We start from the raw sequence: 18,676 nt of genomic DNA, 5'->3' as shown, positions 1-18,676 counted from the left end.
GAAGGCCCGGAGGCACCCGACTGGGACGGGGGGACGCCCCAGGTCAGATGCACCGGGGAGCAGGGGCGGGGAGGGGCCGCTGAGCGGGAGGAGCGCTCGACCCCAGCCCGGCAGAGCGGCAGCCCCCAGAGGCTGTCACCTCTCCAGCTCCCCCCCGGAGCGCCGCAGCCCGGGACGCGTCCCCGCCCCTCGGCAGCCGCGCGCCCCTCCCCTCCCGGCAGGGCGCGTGGGCGGCGCTCAGGGCGGTGGGCGGCGGTCACGGGCTGTGGGCGGTGCTCACGGACGGTGGGCGGTGCTCAGGGCGGTGGGCGGTGCTCAGGGCGGTGGGCGGAGCTCACGGGCGGTGGGCGGTGCTCGGCTCCTCCCGCCTCTGCCCGCGGAGCCCGAGCCGAGCCCGAGCGGCGCCGGAGCGCAGAGGGGCGCGGACGTGGCGCCCGCGGGGCCCTAGGAGCCTCGCGCGGGGCCTCGGCGCTCAGCTCTCGCGGCCCGGAGCTCTGGTCCCGCCGAGTGGGCGGCGATGAGCGCCGAGGGACTCTTCCCCCCGGCTGCCCCCCGCGGGCGCCCCGGCCGCCTGCTAGTGCCCGCGAGGGTGAGTGCCGGCCCTCCCGGCCGTCTTTTCTGCGCGCGCCCCTCCTCTCCCTGCGCCCCCTTCCCCTCTGCACCCCTTTCTTCCTCCAGGCCCTCCCCTTCCCAGCGCCCCTGTCTCTCCTCCGCGCCCCCTCCTCATCCTCCGCCCCCTCCTCATCCGGCGCCCCCTTCCCTCTTGCGTCGCCATCCCCATCTCCCGGGGCGCCTCGTGCGGGCGGGCGGGCGCGCGCAGAACCCCTGACCCTCTGTCCTCCCGGCCCAGCATCCCAGACAGAAACTTGTAGGGTCTTCCGTTCCCCGTCGTGAAGGTGCAGCGGCTCCGTGGCCCGTGGGAACCAGGTTCTCCAGGGTTGGGGGTTCGGGGTTCGCCCCTCCTGTCTCCCTGCGAGCGGCTCCTAGCCTCGGGGGCCGCGGCGGGCGTCCTCCTGAGCTCAGCTCCGTCTTGGGGGGCCTCTGCCCGGTGCTGGGGTTCCCCCGGCCGAGCGCCCCGCTACTTAGGGGACAGCTCAGCTCTGGACGGCCACTTCGTGATACCGATTCGTGCGTGCGTGTCTGTGTGTCATCGCTTCTTATCCCTTCCCCAGACGACTCCCCTCCACCCTCTTACTTTTAAATAACTTAACTGTTGGGGGAAAACAGAAATGTGGCTCAGTCAAAACCGAAAAGTTGTTGGAAGCCTTCGCGTCGCCACCCCCAGCATAACCGAGTGTTCTGGAAACAGTTTAGGAACCGCAGCCGAGGCTCCCCGACTGATTGACTAATCCGGCTGGAACCGCCTCCCTTCGGGTTTGTCCTCACAGACTCCCTAAGCCCGGGAGCGACAATAAAAACCGGCGTGTGTCTAGCAGTTCTTTTCAGGATAACCGAGAAATGTTTCGGAGACGATGGGTTGAAGGCTTTTATAAATTCTTGTGTGTCAGGATGCTTCTAAACCAGGGCAGTAGTACTAATGACTATGATTTTCTTAAAAAAAAAAAAAAAAAAGCGTATGTAGAGACAGTTGCTTCTTCCATCAAGTTATACAATTTTGGGGTGTTTCCACAAAATCTTGAAATTAAATTTCATGTAAAGTTCCGTGCTGGTTGTGTAGAGTACTTTGTCACAGAGTAGTTTTCCAGCTACTGCAGATGGAGACTAAACCAGGAAGATGTGCTTGGGGTAATCGGAAGTAAACTGCTTAAGACAGAGAGGCTGGGAGTTGTGTCACTGCCTGGAGTCTTGCCATGCCCTCGCTGGTTAGCAGCTGCCCATCTGCTTGAGGTGCTCTTGCAGCCGTCCTGTTTATAACCACCGTAATTATAGTGGAAGAACCAAGTGGATCGATCTTACTGCATAATTGACCCAGTGGACGAGTTATTGGCAATAACTTAAGTTTTTAAAAAATATGTCAAGTGCAGGTTCTCAAATAAGTACTCTCCAGGGTGCTAAATGTTGACTACCTTAAGACACTAAATTGGGGGCTCCGAAAGGGTCTCCAAACCCCACTTGCTGAGGCTGTAATTAGTGCTTGTTTGTAATAAGAACCTTGATTATAAGATGCATCCTATGTGCCTCATACTGGGTTTGGGACGACTTTCTTGTATGTCATCATTTTTCTAATTAGAAGCACTAAGTTCTTCTTAACTGAAATGATTAAATAACTATGTAAACTCCATGATGTTATGGATAGTTACTGAGAAGAAAAGCAGCAAATCTGCATGGTTGTCTAGATTCCAAGGATTCAAGTGAAAAATTTATGGCCATCAGAGGTCCACAGTGCAAAGATGTTTAGGGCCATTTTCCAGCCAAGGTTCCAGCCGGGAAGTTGTGTCAGCACCAAAGGACAAGTGTTGGAATAGTAACATGGATCCCGTAATAGCAGGAATGGTCCCTCCGGTGTCCTCAGTAATCAGGCGTGCTCAGATGCTGCGTGCTCCAGCCTACAGCAGGGCTCGGATTCTTGCTCATTTATAACAAATCTGTTAACTGTTCTGTCTACACATGTGTCTTTTAAAACAGGAACGTTCATAGCTCACAATCATGGCTGGAACCTTGGCTGGAAAATGGCCCTAAACATCTTTGCACTGTGGACCTCTGATGGCCATAAATTTTTCACTTGAGTCCTTGGAATCTAGACAACCATGCAGATTTGTTGCTTTTCTTCTCAGTAACTATCCATAACATCATTGAGTTTACATAGTTATTTAATCATTTCAGTTAAGAAGGAGAACTTAGTGCTTCTAATTAGAAAAATGATGACATACAAGAAAGTCGTTTCAAACCCATTATATTTCTAGTTGTAAATATTTTTTTTTGAAGTCAGAAAAACAACATGTTTTTTATGACTGCTGGTTTGAATCATGAGAATTTGGCCACGTTTGAAAGTCTCTTGCTCAGGATTGGAACTTCTTTTTCTCTTTCGCTTTAGGTAGCCGTTCCCTGTTACTTGTATTCTCTAAGTTGAGCCAGTTCATATACCTGTGTCCCTGAGTCTCCTGTGTCCCTGTGGTTAAACCCCGGGGTGGAGAACCGCCAGTGCAGTGTGTAAAGGTGTCCTGCTTTCCTGTTCAACCACTGCTGTTGGTTTGTGCTGAACGTAATTTTCTCTTCTTAATTAACCACTGCTTCAGTCCAGGGGCTGGAAGCCTGGGAGAGCCAGTCGTATGTGAGTTGTCACGGTGAGCTTGGCTTGACTGGAAGGTGAGAGCGTGTCAGGTCGTTTAAAGTGTGCATTTAGTAATGTCACCACTTCGTCATCTAGTTAGAGATGTGAGTTATCGTGGGGGCTAAGGGAAACAGGTAACCTCTGGGGAAGGATGTCCGTTTGTTCTATGCTTTTGTCACGTGTTTCTCATCCTTGCTGACTCATCTTTGATTTCAAGTGTAGAATTTCTGATGATCTCTATGATGTCATAAGCAAGATTAACATATTTTAAGATGGGGAATTACCTGATTTTACCAGGAGATAGGTTTCCTATCTTGGATCGGTTTCCAAGATCCAGGTTTAACTTAGTTCCATGTCCCTAGATGTCCCAGGAGACACACTTACGAAGGGTGACAAGAGGGCAGCACTGATGTGAGTCCCACCAAGGGAGTGGGTTGCAGACAGAGACGTTGGGCGGCTTTATCACTGGGTGGAGGGAGGGGAGTGCGTGTCAGTGAGTGTACAGCCCGGTTCCCTCTGTGTCAGACGGCACCCCGGCTGCAGAACTATGAGAGCAGCTCGCCTGCCACCACAGGAAGCAGGCGGCGTCAGGCACGTGAGGTCCGTCTCTGCACCCCAGGCCCCCGCGCTGTCCTTCTCGCAGCGGACACTCGCTCTGAGGCACGTGGACACGGGTGGTGGGTGGCCGCTCCAGGCGGGAGGGGGACGGGGAACCGTGTGTCCCCTGCCTCCCCCTCCCCCGAAGAACTGTGGTCTGGGTTCTGAGTCACTTCAGACCTGATTCCGACATCCTCAGAAACTCGCCAATTAGAATCTACCTGTGGTTTCTGCAATGTACCAAGGCAGGTCAAAGAAATGCTTTGGGGGGAAAAGTGCGTGCGAATTTCGTGGAAAAAATATTTGTGTTTAGACTGGAGTGTGCTCTTCCTTAGTATCAGCTGGTTACTGCATGTTGTCATTCAGATTGTACCTTTGGCGAGCTTTGGGCTTGTTTTCAGCGAACACTGGATGTCACTTTCCCCCAGGCCGCTGAGGTCCCCCCATTCTGTGCTGAGCCAGAGAGCCTCCGCGCCCTGGACGCCCACCCTCCGGGCCGCCCCGCAGCCCTCACCTCCTTCCTCTCTTGCGTTTCATCTCCAAGGCTGTTAAAAAAAAGTGTGGCGAATATTATGCTGTCGTGATTTCTCAATTAAAATTATTGGTGAGACAGTTTCTGTTTTCTACGGAGGCTGTAGTTTTACATCCATAAATATTGTTAACCAGCTATGTTTTAATTAAGCAAAGAGGTAGGACTTTAAAAAAGTGAATGTGCCTCTTAGCTTGCTTAGCGGACCGCTCAGCAGGCCCTGTTGGAAACAGTTAGAAAAGGCCGGTTACGTGTGGGCACCGAGCTGGCCTGCCGTGGAGCCCTGGCACCGGCGATGACCTGCTTCTCCTGTGAGACTTTCCAGAGCGGCTGTGTCTCTGCGCTTTGCACTCAGCACCGTCTGCAGGTTATTTACAGTCACGCTTATTATTCTGAGTGAATAAATCTGACTCTAAACTGTTGACATTTGACATCAATTCTAGTTTTGATAGGCACAAAAATTCATTTGAAATTTGGATGAATATCATTGTATTATGGCGCTGAATTGTACTATTATAAATACGATCATATAAATGGTAAGGTTCAGTATTGTAAATCTCATGGTGTTATTAGCATTCATACTGTTTTATTTCTCATGCTGATTTAGTTGAAGGCTGACTCTCCTCCCCTTTGCAGTGAGTGGTAATTGCATTTAAGTGTTGACTAAAAGAGAAGTAACTGTAATTATTTATATTTTAATCGAAGTAGTTTGAATGACAAATCATTGTAAGAATCCAATTCCATTTCTAGAATGACTGTGAATGCTCCCAGCAGGTGTATGTGGTCTATTTTATGAATTAATATCAGTAAGAATATAACCACAGGAATGCACCCAGATTCTACAGTAGGACATTTTTGTTCATTGAGCTAGTGTTTAAGAGAACAATCTGTATTTATAAAGTGTGACATAACTGCCGGTTATTCCTGTCCGGAATTACAACACTTTCTGTGGACAGTAAATGTTTCATTTGACAGTGTTCGCACACATTTTGCATGACACAGCTTTCAGAAACTAAGTGCGGTGGCCGTCGGGTCTTTAAAGGGAGACCTGCTTCCCTTGCTAAGTCAGAATCCAAGAGGTGGAAGGGGAGCGGAACCCACCTCCCTGACTCTTTCCCTCCGAGTGTGTTGCCCCTGGAGCTGTCCCTCCGTGCTCCCTGCCCCCAGCTGACCGTCTTCACCTCTGTCCCTGCCACGCGCAGGCCGCCATGACCCCAGGCCCCAGACCTGCTGCCCCCTCTGGCTTCACCTCTAAGTGGTTTGAGCTGCTCACGGCTCACCTGGCACACCTCCCTCCCCGACCCTCTGCTTTTCCTCCTTCCGTCTCCGGCTCTTTGGGGACCTAGTCCTCTGCGCTGCCTTTCAGAGTGGGGTGTACAGACCTTCTGCTGTAGCTTCTTTTCTCGCTTTATGTTTCCAGGTGGCCTCACCCGCCTCTGGTTAACCCACTGATGCCCAACACAGTGCCTTGGTGAGCCCTGCTTGGCTGCTCAGTTAACACTTCCAAGATCCTCTGCCTAATCTTAATCCCGAAACCCCGTTCTCTCTCTGTGTTTATGTGTCAGACAACGGCGGCACCACCCACGCAGCTCCGGTCTTTGTCTGATGTGCTAGTGTCCCTGAGGCCCCAGGGCCTTTGCTCGTGCTCTCGTCTCTTCCTGGACATCGACCCCACCCCTGGCCTCTGTCCCGGCCTCCGTCAGCCCTGCTTATCCCCACACAGTCGCGCCCCTTCTCTCCTGCTTTCAGACCCACCTTTGTCTGGGTATCTGGTGCCCTTATGTCTTATGGGCCTCATCCCACCCTCAGGTGTAGATATGGACCAGTCTAAGTCCATGATTGCCTTGGGAAAGGGCATGATTGCAGCTTTGCCAGTGAGGCTGCTTGTGAGTGAGGGGGGAAGTTCCCCTTTCTTTCAGAAAGAGACGCAAGACTGCGTGAATAAATTACATGCCTGGTACGTAACAGCTGAAACGCACTGTTGAATCATAAATATTTATCTGAATTAATGGTATGTCATGCTGTAAGAGGGAGAAAGTTCAGTTTCTGGCTCTTGTACTGAGAATTTATATTTATGATTAGCTATTTTGTAAATTTATTTATTTATTTTTAAATTTTAGGCTGCGTTGGGCCTTCGTTGCTGTGTGCGGGCTTTTCTCTAGTTGCCGCGAACGGGGGCTGCTCTTCGTTGCGGTCCGCGGGCTTCTCATTGCGGTGGCTTCTCTCGTTGCACAGCACAGGCTCTAGGTGCGCGGGCTTCAGTAATTGTGGCACGGGGGCTCAGTAGTTGTAGCCCGCGGGCACTAGTTGTGGTGCACGGGCTTAGTTGCTCCGCAGCATGTGGGGTCTTCCTGGACCAGGCTCGAACCTGTGTCCCCTGCATTGGCAGGTAGATTCTTAACCACTGCGCCACCAGGGAATTAGCTATTTTGGGTTTGAATAAAATTGTGCCTTTATATTTTTATAATAGCTGCATTTTGATATCAATTTTACCAATCAGCATAACTGTTAATGTTAAAATATACCATATTCTCTTCTTATCTCTATCCTGCTGAATATTATCCTTAATGATTTCTCTTCAGATAATTATACTTTACCAAATGACTCCATTAGTTGACTCTTCACATTATAATTATCTTAAGTTTTTGTTATGTGCTGAGGAGTATGAAGTGACTCCTCATCTGTAAACCTGGGGCCTTTTGGACCCCATGAGGCGGCAGCAGTGCTTTGGGGAAGGTGTGTGGCCTCGGCGCAGGCAGTGCTAGTCCCGTCATCTTGGTGATCGATCCAGGCTGCCGTGGCTTGTGGGACAAGGTAGGCAAATAGCAGCTTCTGCATTTGTGGCATTAGAAACGCCAGAGGTTTCACTGCCTTCCTGCCGGGGAGGGCAGCCAGGAGAAGTGGCGCCAGGCTGGCCTTTTTCACAGCCTTGAGGCTTGTCCTGAAGGGGTCAGGACTTTATGAAGGTAGAATTAAATGTCATTTGGAAAAGTGCTTTGTGGTGACAGACGTGTACGTACCTGCACCTGCGTGCACACCATTTGTGCATGTGCATCATTAACAGAGCAAAGTCCGAGCGCCTGTTAGGAGCTGTGCTGGGAGCTGAGGGGACAAAGCCGGGCAGAGGGGTCCAGGTACAAGGTGCGTGCCAGCGAGCACCCCCCAGCTCCCCCACCATGACCACTAGAGGGGGTAGATTCTGGAAGCGCAGGCTTTGGGGCGGGGCAGGGGGGCACGAGTGGCGGCCGGCAGGTGCTCCCTCCCTGCCGCGAATGGTGACTGCTGCTCGTGGCCAGGGATGCGACTGTGGCTGTGTGCACAGGGAAGGAGCGACACTCGGAAAACACGATCGCAGATGTTTATGGCTGTTGTGGGAGAGAGAGACACGACCTTCAGAGAATATCGTGTGTGTTCATCATAAAGCCTCAGCTTGGCATCTCGGGAGGCCGCCTTGGACCATCCGTTGCCCGGTTGTGCCCTGGCTCTGCGACCCCAGAGTCGGGCCTGGATGCTCTCAGGTGACTCTGTGCGACAGTGGGCAGGTACCAACTTCCCTGTGGCTCACCCGTAAGGTGGGGAGAAAAATAGGGAGGATACTCATCTCCAGAATAATGACTATCAATTAATTCTCTTTTGGGGCGGGGGATTAATAACAAAAGATCCAGGTGGGATATAATTGATTACAAACAGGAGCCAGTGTGTGCGTGCATGTGTGTGTGTGTGTGTGTGTGTGTGTGTGTGTTATAGCGCATTTGGAAAAATCATTTGCTCTTATTAGTTATCTATTTTATACATATTAGTGTGTATAAGTCAATCCCAATCTCCCAGTTCATCCCACCACCACCACCCCGCCCCCGCTCTCCCCCTTGGTGTTCATATGTTTGTTCTCTACGTTTGTGTCTCTGTCTCTGCCTTGCAAACCGGTTCATCTGTACCACGTTTCTAGATTCCACAAATATGCGTTAATATACAATATTTGTTTTTCTCTTTCAGACTTACTTCACGCAGTATGACAGTCTCTAGGTCCATCCACATCTCGACAAATAACTCAATTTCATTTCTTTTTATGGCTGAGTAATATTCCATTGTGTATATGTACCACATCTTCTTTATCCATTTGTCTGTCGATGGAGATTTAGCTTCCATGACCTGGCTGTTATAAGTAGTGCTGCAGTGAACATTGGAGTGCATGTGTCTTTTTGAATTACGGTTTTCTCTGGGTATATGCCCAGTAGTGGGATTGCTGGGTCATATGATAACTCTATTTTTAGATTTTTAAGGAACCTCCATACTGTTCTCCATAGTGGCTGCATCAATTTACATTCCCACCAACACTGCAAGAGGGCTCCCTTTTCTCCACACCCTCTCCAGCATTTACTGTTTGTAGATTTTTTGATGATGGTCATTCTGAACAGTGTGAGGTGATACCTCATTGTAGTTTTTTTTTGTGTGTGTGTGGTACGCGGGCCTCCCACCGTTGTGGCCTCTCCCGTTGCGGAGTGCAGGCTCCGGATGCACAGGCTCAGCGGCCATGGCCCACGGGCCCAGCTGCTCTGCAGCATGTGGGATCTTCCCGGACTGGGGCACGAACCTGTGTCCCCTCCCTCAGCAGGCGGACTCTCAACCACTGTGCCACCAGGGAAGCCCGTCATTGTAGTTTTGATTTGCATTTCTTTAATAATTAATGATGTTGAGCAGCTTCTCATGTGCCTCTTGGCCATCTGTATGTCTTCTTTCGAAAGATGTCTATTTAGGTCTTCTGCCCATTTTTTGATTGGGTTGTTTGTTTTTTTTTTAATATTGAGATGCATGAGCTGTTTATATATTTTAGAGATTAATCCTTTGTCCGTTGATTCATTTGCAAATATTTTCTCCCATTCTGAGGCTTGTCTTTTCATCTTGTTTATAGTTTCCTTTGCTGTGCAAAAGCTTTTAAGTTTCATTAGGTCCCATTGGTTTATTTTTCTTTCTATTTGATTCCTCAAGGAGGTGGGTCAAAAAAGATCTTGCTGTGATTTATGTCAAAGAGTGTTCTTCCTATGTTTTCCTCTAAGAGTTTTATAGTGTCCGGTCTTACCTTTAGGTCTTTAATCCATTTTGAATTTATTTTTGTGTATGGTGCTAAGGAGTGTTCTAATTTCATTCTTTTACATGTAGCTGTACAGTTTTTCCAGCACCACTTATTGAAGAGACTGCCTTTTCTCCATTGTATATCCTTGCCTCCTTTGTCATAGATTAGTTGACCATAGGTGTGTGGGTTTATCTCTGGGCTTTCTTTCCTGTTCCACTGATCTATATTTCTTTTTTGTGCCAGTACCATACTGTGTTGATTACTGTAGCTTTGTAGTATAGTGTGAAGTCAGGGAGTCTGATTCCTCCAGCTCCATTTTTTTCCCTCAAGATTACTTTGGCTCTCCGGGGTCTTTTGTGTCTCCATACAAATTTTAAGATTTTTTGTTCTAGTTCTGTAAAAAATGCCAGTGGTAATTTGATAGGGATTGCATTGAATCTGTAGATTGCTTGGGGTAGTATATTCATTTTCACAATATTGATTCTTCCAATCCAAGAACATGGTATATCTCTCCATCTGTTTGTGTCATCCTTGATTTCTTTCATCAGTGTCTTAAAGTTTTCTGAATAGAGGTCTTTTATCTCCTTAAGTAGCTTTATTCTTAGGTATTTTATGCTTTTTGTTGCAGTGGTGAATGGGATCATTTCCTTAATTTCTCTTTCTGATCTTTCATTGTTACTGCATAGGAATGCAAGAGATTTCTGTGCATTAATTTTGTATCCTGCAACTTTACCAAATTCATTGATTAGCTCTAGTAGTTTTCTGGTGGCATCTTTAGGATTCTCTATGTATAGTATCATGTCATCTGCAAACAGTGAGTTTTACTTCTTCTTGTCCAGTTTGTATTCCTTTTATTTCTTTTTCTTCTTCCAACGAAGAAGCACTACATGACAGCACTATTTACGTAGTTTCTTCCAAAATTATGTTGAATAGGAGTGGCAAGAGTGGACATCCTTGTCTTGTTCCTGATCTTAGAGGAAATGGTTTCAGTTTTTCACCATTGAGAATGATGTTTGCTGTGGGTTTGTCGTGTATGGCCTTTATTATGTTGAGGTAGGTTCCCTCTATGCCCACTTTCTGGAGGGTTTTTATCATAAATGGGTTTTGAATTCTGTCAGAAGCTTTTTCTGCATCTATTGAGATGATCATATGGTTTTTATTCTTCAGTTTGTTAATATGGTTTATCACACTGAATGATATGCATATATTGAAGAATCCTTGCATCACTGGGATAAATCCCACTTGATCATGGTGTATGATCCTTTTAATGTGTTGTTGGATTCTGTTTGCTAGTATTTTGTTGAGGATTTTTGCATCTATATTCATCAGTGATATTGGTCTGTAATTTTCTTTTTTTGTAGTATCTCTGTCTGGTTTTGGTATCAGGGTGATGGTGGTTTCATAGAATGAGTTTGGGAGTTTTCTTTCCTCTGCTATTTTTTGGAAGAGTTTGAGAAGGATGGGTGTTAGCTGTTCTCTAAATGTTTGATACAATTCACCTGTGAAGACATCTGGTCCTGGACTTTTGTTTTTAATCACAGTTTCAGTTTCATTACTTGTGATTGGTCTGTTCATATTTTCTATTTCTTCCTGGTTCAGTCTTGGAAAGTTACACCTTTCTAAGAATTTGTCCATTTCTTCCAGGTTTTCCATTTCACTGGCATAGAGTTGCTTGTAGTAGTCTCTTATGATCCTTTGTATTTCTGCAGTGTCTGTTGTAACTTCTCCTTTTTCATTTCTAATTCTATTGATTTGAGTTCTCTCCGTCTTTTTCTTGGTGAGTCTGGCTAAAGGTTTATCAATTTTGTTTATCTTGTCAAAGAACCAGCTTTCAGTTTCACTGATATTTGCTCTTGTTTTCTTTGTTTCTATTTCATTTATTTCTGCTCTGATCTTTATGTTTTCTTTCCTTCTACTAACTTTGGGTTTTGTTTGTTCTTCTTTCTCTAGTTCCTTTAGGTGTAAGGTTAGATTGTTTATTTGAGATTTTTCTTGTTTCTTGAGGTAGGATTGTATTGCTATAAATTTCCCTCTTAGAACTGCTTTTGCTGCATCACATAGGTTTTGAATCATCATGTTTTCATTGTCATTTGTCTCTAGGTATTTTTTGATTTTCTCTTTGATCTCTTCAGTGATCTCTTGGTTATTGAGTAATGTATTGTTTACCGTCCGTGTGTTTGTGTTTTTTATGTTTTTTTTTCCCCTGTAATTGATTTCTAATCTCATAGTGTTGTGTTTGGAAAAGATGCTTGATATGATTTCAGTTTTCTTAAATTTGCCAAGGCTAGATTTGTGACCCAAGATATGATCTATCTTGGAGAATGTTCCATGTGCACTTGAGAAGAAAGTGTAATCTGCTCTTTTCAGATGAAATGTCCTATATATATCAATTAAATATATCTGGTCTATTGTGTCACTTAAAGCTTGTGTTTCCTTATTAATTTTCTGGTTGGATGATCTGTCCATTGGTGTAACTGAGGTGTTAAAGTACCCCACTATTATTGTGTTACTGTCAATTTCCTCTTTTATAGCTGTTAGCATTTACCTTATGTATTGAGGTGCTCCTGTGTTGCGTGCATATATATTTATAATTGTTATATCCTCTTCTTGGATTGATCCCTTGATCATTATGTAGTGTTCTTCTTTGTCTCTTGTAACATTCTTTATTTTAAAGTCTATTTTATCAGATATGAGTATAGCTACTCCAGCTTTCTTTTATTTCCATTTTCATGGGATATCTTTTTCCATCCCCTCACTTTCAGTCTGTATTTATTTGTCCCTAGGTCTGAAATGGTCTCTTGTAGACAGCATATACATGGGTCTTGTTTTTGTACCCATTTAGTGAGACTGTGTCTTTTGGTTGGAGCATTTAATCCGTTCACATTTAAGGGAGTTTTCGATATGTTTGTTCCTATTACCATTTTCTTAATTGTTTCGGGTTTGTTTTTGTAGGTCCTTTTCTTCTCTTGTGTTTCCTACTTTGAAAAGTTCCTTTAGCATTTGTAATAGAGCTGGTTTGGTCGTGCTGAATTCTCTTAGCTTTTGCTTGTCTGTAAAGATTTTGATTTCTCCATCAAATCTGAATGAGATCCTTGCTAGGTAGAGTAATCTTGGTTACAAGTTCTTCCCCTTCATCACTTTAAATATATCGTCCCACTCCTTCTGGCTTGTAGAGTTTCTGCTGAGAAATCAGCTGTTAACATTACAGGAGTTCCCTTGTATGTTGTCATTTTTCCCTTGTTGCTTTTAATAATTTTTCTTTGTCTTTAACTTTTGTCAATTTGATTACTATTTGTCTTGGCGTGTTTCTCCTTGGGTTTATCCTGCCTGGGACTCTGCGCTTCCTGGACTTGGGTGGCTATTTCCTTTCCCATGTTAGGGAAATTTTTGAGTATAATCTCTTCAAATATTTTCTTGTGTCCTTTCTCTCTCTCTTCTCCTTCTGGGACCCCTATAATGCGAATGTTGTTGCATTTAATGTTGTCCCAGAGGTCTCTTAGGCTGTCTTCATTTCTTTTCTTTCTCTTTCCTTTATTCTCTTCTGCAGCAGTGAATTCCACCATTCTGTCTTCCAGGTCACTTATCCGTTCTTCTGCCTCAGTTATTCTGCTATTGACTCCTTCTAGTGTATTTTTCATTTCAGTTACTGTGTTGGTCATCTCTGTTTGTTTGTTCTTTAATTCTTCTAGGTGTTCTTTAATTCTTCTAGGTCTTTGTTAAACATTTCTTGCATCTTCTCCATCTTTGCCTCCATTCTTTTTCCGAGGTCCTGGATCATCTTCACTATCATTATTCTGAATTTGTTTTCTGGAAGGTTGACTATCTCCACTTCATTTAGTTGTTTTTCTGGGGTTTTATCTTTTTCCTTCATCTGGTACATAGTCCTCTGTCTTTTCATTTTGTCTGCCTTTCTGTGAATGTGGTTTTCGTTTCACAGGCTGCAGAATTATAGTTCTTCTTGCTTCTGCTGTCTGTCCTCTGGTGGATCAGGCTATCTAAGAGGCTTGTGCAAGCTTCCTGATGGGAGGGACTGGTGGAGTAGAGCTGGGTGTTGCTCTAGCGGGCAGAGCTCAGTAAAACTTTAATCCACTTGTCTGCTGATGGGTGGGGCTGGGTTCCCTCTCTGTTGGTTGTTTGGCCTGAGGCGACCCAGCACTGGAGCCTACCTGGCTCTTTGGTGGGGCTAATGGTGGACTCTGGGAGGGCTCACGCCAGGGAGTACTTCCCAGAACTTCTGCTGCCAATGTCCTTGTCCCCATGGTGAGCCACAGCCAGACCCGGCCTCTGCAGGAGACCCTCCAACACTAGCAGGTAGTTCTGGTTCAGTCTCCCCTGGGGTCACTGCTCCTTCCTCTGGGTCCCGATGCACACTCTGCTTTGTGTGTGCCCTCCAGGAGTGGAGTTTCTGTTTCTCCCAGTCCTGTCGAAGTCCTGCAGTCACATCCCGCTAGCCTTCAAAGTCTGATTCTCTAGGAATTCCTCCTCCTGCTGCCAGACCCCCAGGTTGGGAAGCCTGACGTGGGGCTCAGAACCTTCACTCCAGTGGGTGGACCTCTGTGGTATAAGTGTTCACCAGTCTGTGAGTCACCTACTTAGGGGTCATGGGACTTGATTTTATCGTGATTGCGCCCTTCCTACCATCTCATTGCAGCTTCTCCTTTGTCCTTGGATGTGGGGTATCTTTTTTGGGGAGTTCCATTGTCTTCCTGTCGATGATTGTTAAGCAGTTAGTTGCTATTCTGGAATTCTCCTCAATTAACTCTTGAAGACTAAAGTTTTTAAATATTTTTCCTTTTCCCTCAGAACTGTATTTCTAAGTATCTTTGTTTCAGCGTATTGAAAAATTCAAATTCAAACAAACGTTTTCAAATTTCAGTTTAAAATTATAAGATCAGTTTAATAAATTTGGAATGGAATTTTTTGGAGAGTTTCCTTTATTATTAAATATCTATTTGTAAATAAAGTATTTTTGTTGTTTAACTTTTACTCTCCATCTCATTGCAGTGATAACTGGTGAATACATAATGCAAGATTTGGATGTAAAATGTGGCATATTTTTAAATTCTGCAAAGAAGTGACATTTTAGTGAAGCTTGGCTGACTGAAGCTTTGTGAATTTCCTGTAATCGCTTTAGAGAAAAACTCTAAAGCCACTTATCTGAGTTGGTGTTTAGGATTGGAAATACAGTGGGAACCAGGATTTACAGCTAAAATTTCTTGTGATTGAAATCAGTGGCATTTTAAAAAGAAATTGGCCCATTTAAAATCCAGAGAGATGTAAAAAAAATTAATTTGAGCTTACAAAATGTTTTAATTTTAACTTTAAGATGCAATATAAGTAAAATGTATGTATTTTATATTTTGATGTTAATATAGTTGATAAGGTCAAACATTCTAAATTGACATTCAGGATTCTGGAATAATATTCACCTAAAACCATTGTATTTCTCCAAGATTTAAGAAATTAAAATCTAAATCTGAAATTGCTAATAACAAAAGATAATAAAAGATGAATAATGACATGATCACTCACATACTCTTTCTCTGTATATAAAATAGATTTGTTCTAACTACCAAAATGAAATAGGAAGACGTAACTAATGATATAAATGGGAAGTGCAATGCTTAGATAAGATTTAAAAAATTAATTTCTGAATTGGATAATGTAGTTTAACTATTAATTTGATATGAGCATATATAATGTGGTATGTTATATTAAGTAGCAGAATACTTAATAGAATGAAGAGGGAAAAGCTGGTAGCTAAGAAAGAGTGGAAGTAAAATTGAAAAGCTTTCCTGTCAGGACAAGATACAAAATCTTGGCTGCATCTTAGAGTGATGTGCCTTGTATGTTCTCTTCCTGATGTAGGTGGGAACCAGCCCAGATCTTTGAAATTCTAAGTGCTTTGTGCATTAAAATTATTTCCTTCCTACGCTTTATCAAATTCCATTGTGACCTATAGGTTCTTTTCACTTTTATCAGGTGGAATCAAAATGCTTTTAGATTTGTAATTTCCATTTGCACGGGTGGGAAGGAGGAGGGGCAGGTTTGGGAGGAGTCTGCACAGCGGGTTCTGGAATAAGAGCCCAGTCCTGGGGAAAATGAGAAACAGTGGCTCAGCCAGGAGAAGCCTCCATGGGGCGGACACGCGGTGGTGTCACCACGTTGACTGTGAAAGCCTCAGGCTGTGCTTGGGTTGGAGGGAGGAGGGGAGGACTGAGGTGAAGGGGGATGAAGCTGGACATCAGAAGCAGAGTCGTGAGGCCCTGCGTGGCAAGCATGTGGACGAGGCTTCATTGAGCCCCCTCTCCGGTCCTTCTGTGTGGGATTCTGGCTCTTTCTATTACCTCCTTTGGTTTAAATACATTTGTTTCACATTTTGGCATTTGTGTGAATGGTAGCATAATATTCCTGCCTCAGTGTGGAAAGTGTGTAAAACATTGAACAGCCTAAGAAAGAGTGTGACCTGGACATATGTGTATGGCTAACATTTCATACACTTCTTCTGGCCTTTTTTCGCTATGTATCCTATTAGCTAAAACCATCCTTTAGATGCACTTTTTGTCCTGTGTTTAAAATTTTCTCACTATAAAAATGATAATTTTCACACTTTTTAGAAACGTTCGTCAATATTGTTGAATCTCTGCTCAATATTCTATTGTATCAGCAGAGAGGCTTTGCAGCTATTCCCATAAAAAGGGATTTAATGATGAATGTCTGCTTTTGTGTGTGGAATTCAGCACCAGCCCTTCCAGATCCTTCTTGCTGGCTCACTTATCTTTGGCTAAGCTGACTGTGTTCCTTAGGAATCCTTGTTAGCACTTAAGTTTACTCACAGTTTATAATCCCATGAGGAGAAAATTCCAGATTTCTAAATCCCACAAGGCTTGTTCTCAAGCTGTTTTCATTTGTCAGAAATACAACAATAAATTATGTTTTCAGGGTGGATTTGTGTGGTTCATTTTCTGATTCTGACATCTCACCACTGACTATGGAGGGAAGAAGACACTGGGATGGTGCTTTCCAAGGTGCTGATGGAAGAAGAAACATTGTTAGTCCCACCTTTTTTTTTTTTTTTTTTTTTTTTTTTGTGGTACGTGGGCCTCTCACTGTTGTGGCCTCTCCTGTTGCAGAGCACAGGCTCCAGACGCGCAGGCTCAACGGCCATGGCTCACGGAACCAGCTGCTCCGCGGCATGTGGGATCCTCCCGGACCGGGGCACGAACCCACATCCCCCGCATTGGCAGGCGGACTCTCAACCACTGCGCCACCAGGGAAGCCCAGTCCCACCTTTTATACCCAGTGCAACTGCTCATCAAAGCTGAAGGTGTGATAGAAGAAGGTCCAGTTGGACGAGAGGGGAGAGAATAGGTTCCTGGAAGGAGACCCTGGAGGCCACGGGAGACGGAAACCCATCGGCTCCAACCCACTTATGCCCTGCTGTTGACATGATGTGTGCTCTCTTGTTTTCTAACTTCAAAAGTCAGACTTAGGACTGCTTTTTCTACAAGCTCTTCCCACATCTTGCGGTTTTCTCTGTGCTGTTCCTTTGTTATCGCAGGCATTCCTTCTGGGATCCCTGTTCTTCCTGAAGAACATCCCTAGAGGTTTCAGTGGTGAGGGTCTATTTAGGACTAAAATCACTCATTTTACCACACTCTCTTCCTGAAAAAGTTACAGAATTCTAGTTTATTTTTCATTGGTATTCTGAAGGTATAATTTCCTCTGACTCTCACTGCTGCTGTTCAGAACTTGGCCATCAGTGGGCTTGTCATTCTGGTCAGGTGACTGTTTACACTCTGTGTCTGAAGGACCTTTTTTCCTTCATAGTCTTCAGTATCATGGTGTTGTCTGCATTAGTTATGAGCAATCCTCAAGCATTTTCTCTGAGAATTCTGCCCCTCCCCACAGTGCCTGTGGGGAATTCCACCTGAATGTGATGGGATCTGAAGCATCCTCCCTGTCTGCGGCCTCTCTGCTTGTCCACGGAGGTGGGCACTCAGGTCTTCCCTCAAGAGCACCTGGCTTGCTGCCTCCCCACCAGCAGGAGTCCTGGAGCGAGATCCCCTCACAGGCACCTTTCTCAGGTGCCTTGTTGTCTGGGATGTTCAGAGAGCTGTGCTGGGGTCCCAGGCTCGTGCTAGCCACCCTCCTTCCTTCACCCCTCGCCTCACAGCCCTCAGACCCCTACCTCACACCAAGCCCTATCTGCCTGCTCTCGCTCCTCCCACCCCTCACAGGTGTTTTTGGACCCCTGAGTGAGTGTCTGCTTCTAGAAGGGACTGAACCAGCACACTGTCTTTTTTTCCCACTTCTCTGTCTCTCTGTGCTGCATTCCATGGAATGTCTTTAGTTTTACTTTCCTGGTCATCAAAACTGGTTGGTTTTGATAATTTTTTATTCTGTCGTTTCACTTACAGTAACTTCTTTTATATGTTTAAATCTATAAATGTACTCATTTTATATTCTGCACTTAATAATTTTAACATCTGTAACCTTTGATTGCCTGATTCTGCAGTTTGCTAATTTTGCTTAACTCCTGGGGTATTACTTATTTTCTTGTGTTTTTAATAATTTATCTTTGTGTTTCTTGGAAATCTGATGGTGGGCATTCTTTGAGGAATATATTCCTTTAAACTTTGTCTCTGAGGGTTCTAAAAAGCCTTTGGGAAGGCTTTTATAATGTAGAAGCCATAAGGAAAATGGAGACAAATCACACTACAAAGAAATGTTTTTTAATCTTGTAGGAAAAAATAGATAAATGAGAAAATAAACAAATTCAAAACAATGAAATAGAAAATTATTTCTAATACAAATGATAGTTGAAGAGCTATATTTTTAATTTAAAAAGACCTTGTGAAATTGCAAAAAAAAAACCTAAGAGAAAAATATGTACAAAGGATTTAGACTTGCCTTTAAACAAAAAGAATCATAACTAGTCATAAATATATGAAAAGATACATGCTGTCCCAACCAAAACAGTGAGAGAATCATAGATTCTGTGGGATTTTTTTTTTTATATTGATGATCGTGTTGTCTGCAAATAAGGATACTATTATTTCTTCCTTCGGAATCTGTACTCCAGTATTTATTTATTTTGTCGTAGTACAGTGAGTGAGACACAGGTACAATAGTGAACAGAAGTTGCCTTGTTTCTAATCTTTTGGAAAAAGCTTCAGTTACTCATCATTAACTATGTTGATATATGTCTTTTGTAGATGCCTTTTTTCAGGTTGAGGAAAATCCC

At 44.7% G+C, this 18,676-nt stretch overlaps 1 protein-coding gene across 4 annotated transcripts in view; it reads left to right on the top strand.

The window, feature by feature from the left end:
* The first annotated feature begins 363 nt into the window (after positions 1 to 363).
* SNTG2 (syntrophin gamma 2) overlaps positions 364 to 18,676 on the top strand; it is a 196,594-nt gene continuing 178,281 nt past the window's right edge. For 2 of the 4 annotated variants that reach the window (XM_067008272.1, XM_059078848.2), the window contains exon 1: positions 373 to 589. In XM_067008272.1, coding sequence (XP_066864373.1) covers positions 518 to 589 — 72 coding nt within the window. In that variant the 5' untranslated portion in view covers positions 373 to 517. Of the gene's footprint in view, positions 590 to 18,676 lie in introns of all 4 variants that reach the window. The other 2 variants (XM_067008273.1, XM_067008274.1) reach the window with 2 other exon arrangements.

This window comes from Kogia breviceps, chromosome 11 (assembly GCF_026419965.1).
Source record: "Kogia breviceps isolate mKogBre1 chromosome 11, mKogBre1 haplotype 1, whole genome shotgun sequence".
Classification (NCBI taxonomy): domain Eukaryota; kingdom Metazoa; phylum Chordata; class Mammalia; order Artiodactyla; family Physeteridae; genus Kogia; species Kogia breviceps.
Note: the sequence above shows the minus strand (reverse complement) of the source record. Positions and strands in the feature narration are given on the sequence as shown.